This window comes from Haplochromis burtoni, unplaced genomic scaffold (genome assembly GCF_018398535.1).
Source record: "Haplochromis burtoni strain Fernald_Lab_line unplaced genomic scaffold, NCSU_Asbu1 Contig_29, whole genome shotgun sequence".
NCBI lineage: Eukaryota > Metazoa > Chordata > Actinopteri > Cichliformes > Cichlidae > Haplochromis > Haplochromis burtoni.
The window spans coordinates 3,233,942-3,235,351 of record NW_024582390.1 but is presented as its reverse complement, the minus strand read 5'-3'; the positions used below and the strand labels follow the sequence as shown (position 1 = coordinate 3,235,351).

General features: G+C 36.7%; 1 protein-coding gene across 4 annotated transcripts in view; it reads right to left on the bottom strand.

Moving 5' to 3' along the window:
• The window catches only part of ubr3 (ubiquitin protein ligase E3 component n-recognin 3), a 37,991-nt gene that overhangs the window by 35,334 nt on the left and 1,247 nt on the right, over positions 1 to 1,410 (bottom strand). For all 4 annotated transcript variants that reach the window (XM_042219224.1, XM_005918146.2, XM_042219225.1 and 1 more), the window contains exons 2-3: positions 498 to 637; positions 62 to 214 (exon numbers count right to left, since the gene is read on the bottom strand). In XM_042219224.1, the coding sequence (XP_042075158.1) occupies positions 62 to 214; positions 498 to 637 (293 nt within the window). The remainder of the gene's footprint in view (positions 1 to 61; positions 215 to 497; positions 638 to 1,410) is intronic.

The following is a 1,410-nucleotide window of genomic DNA, read 5'->3' as shown; positions in this document are numbered from 1 at the left end:
AAAAAAAAAATCAGTGGTAATGCTCTGTTAATTGAGCCCAAACTCTAAGCTGGATATTTACCCATGCTCAGCTCCTTGAATGCCTGCTGATTGGTCAAGATTTTTGTCAGCACAGTCCTCATTGCTCCTCCCATCTTTGTAAGCTCCTCAAGGAAGGAGATCTGAGGCTCCAGCTGTTGCAGGACTTTCTGTAGATCTCTCTCAGTTGAGGTGTCTGGTAAAACAAGATAAGAGATGCGAGACCCGTGAGACCCAGCACTCAGTGAAAGTAACTCTACATGTAAATAGTTGTATAACACTTGTATAAGGCTTGCAGAGCAGCTCATGTTTTCCATCTTATTTAATATCATATCAGATGTAAACCACTGAAGTTAAAGCAAATGAAAGTGTCTGGTGTTGTACCTTTAATTGGTGACAACCACACATTAAAGTTACAAGTTCAGTTTACGTTGGTTAATAAGTATTGTACTTCATGTGTCTGTTATGACTGTTTTCACCTGATTCAACATATCCATCTCTCAGATACTGTATGATACACAGGATAAAGCGGGGAAGAACCATCTCAGACATCAAGAGCAGGTCTCTGGGAATTAAGGGGATATTTTCCCCAGTTCTCAACCGATGCCTTCGACAAAACCTGTCAGGGGAAAGGAAATGTTTTTTTAAAACAGTGTCACACAGAAAGGTACATTTGACCGCTCCTGCTGTTCCTTCATGTGCACTAAAAGAAGATAAAGTTGGTCAAGAAACTGTTAGCATGTTTTAATTATCAGGTAGAAATTGAGTACAATTTGCATTCAGCTTCTGAAACAGCCCAGAGGTCTGAGCAGAAGAGTTTTCCTTTTGGTTTATTTCATGAATATATTGTTGTGATATTTACTGGATTGGGCTTTGGGTAATAATGGTTGATTGAAGTGGGAACTAAAGTGTTATTCACAGCAGCCCACACACTACCACACCTCTTTCTCATACATCATTAAATATCCATACACAAATTTTATGAGCTAATGAATCAGTATGACACAAAAACATAGTCTAACATATGAATAATTTGTTATTGAAGATCATAAGACTGTAATATTTAAAAAAAATGATCATCTGTTCATAACACTTAGAATTATATATCTACATTCATATAATCTGTTTATAGAGATTTCATAAGCTGTAAATAACGCATGTAAAGTGCATTACTGCTCAATTCCACATATTTACAACCCTGATATATACATCACATATTTATAAAGATGTAGTCCAATCTTACTCTTTACATCATCCAAAATGACATACGTTTCTATATAATTTATGCACAAGTATGTATATGTTCACATATGTATTAGTGTGTGTGTGTGTGTGTGTGTGTGTGTGTGTGTGTGTGTGTGTGTGTGTGTGTGTGTGTGTGTGTGTGTGTGT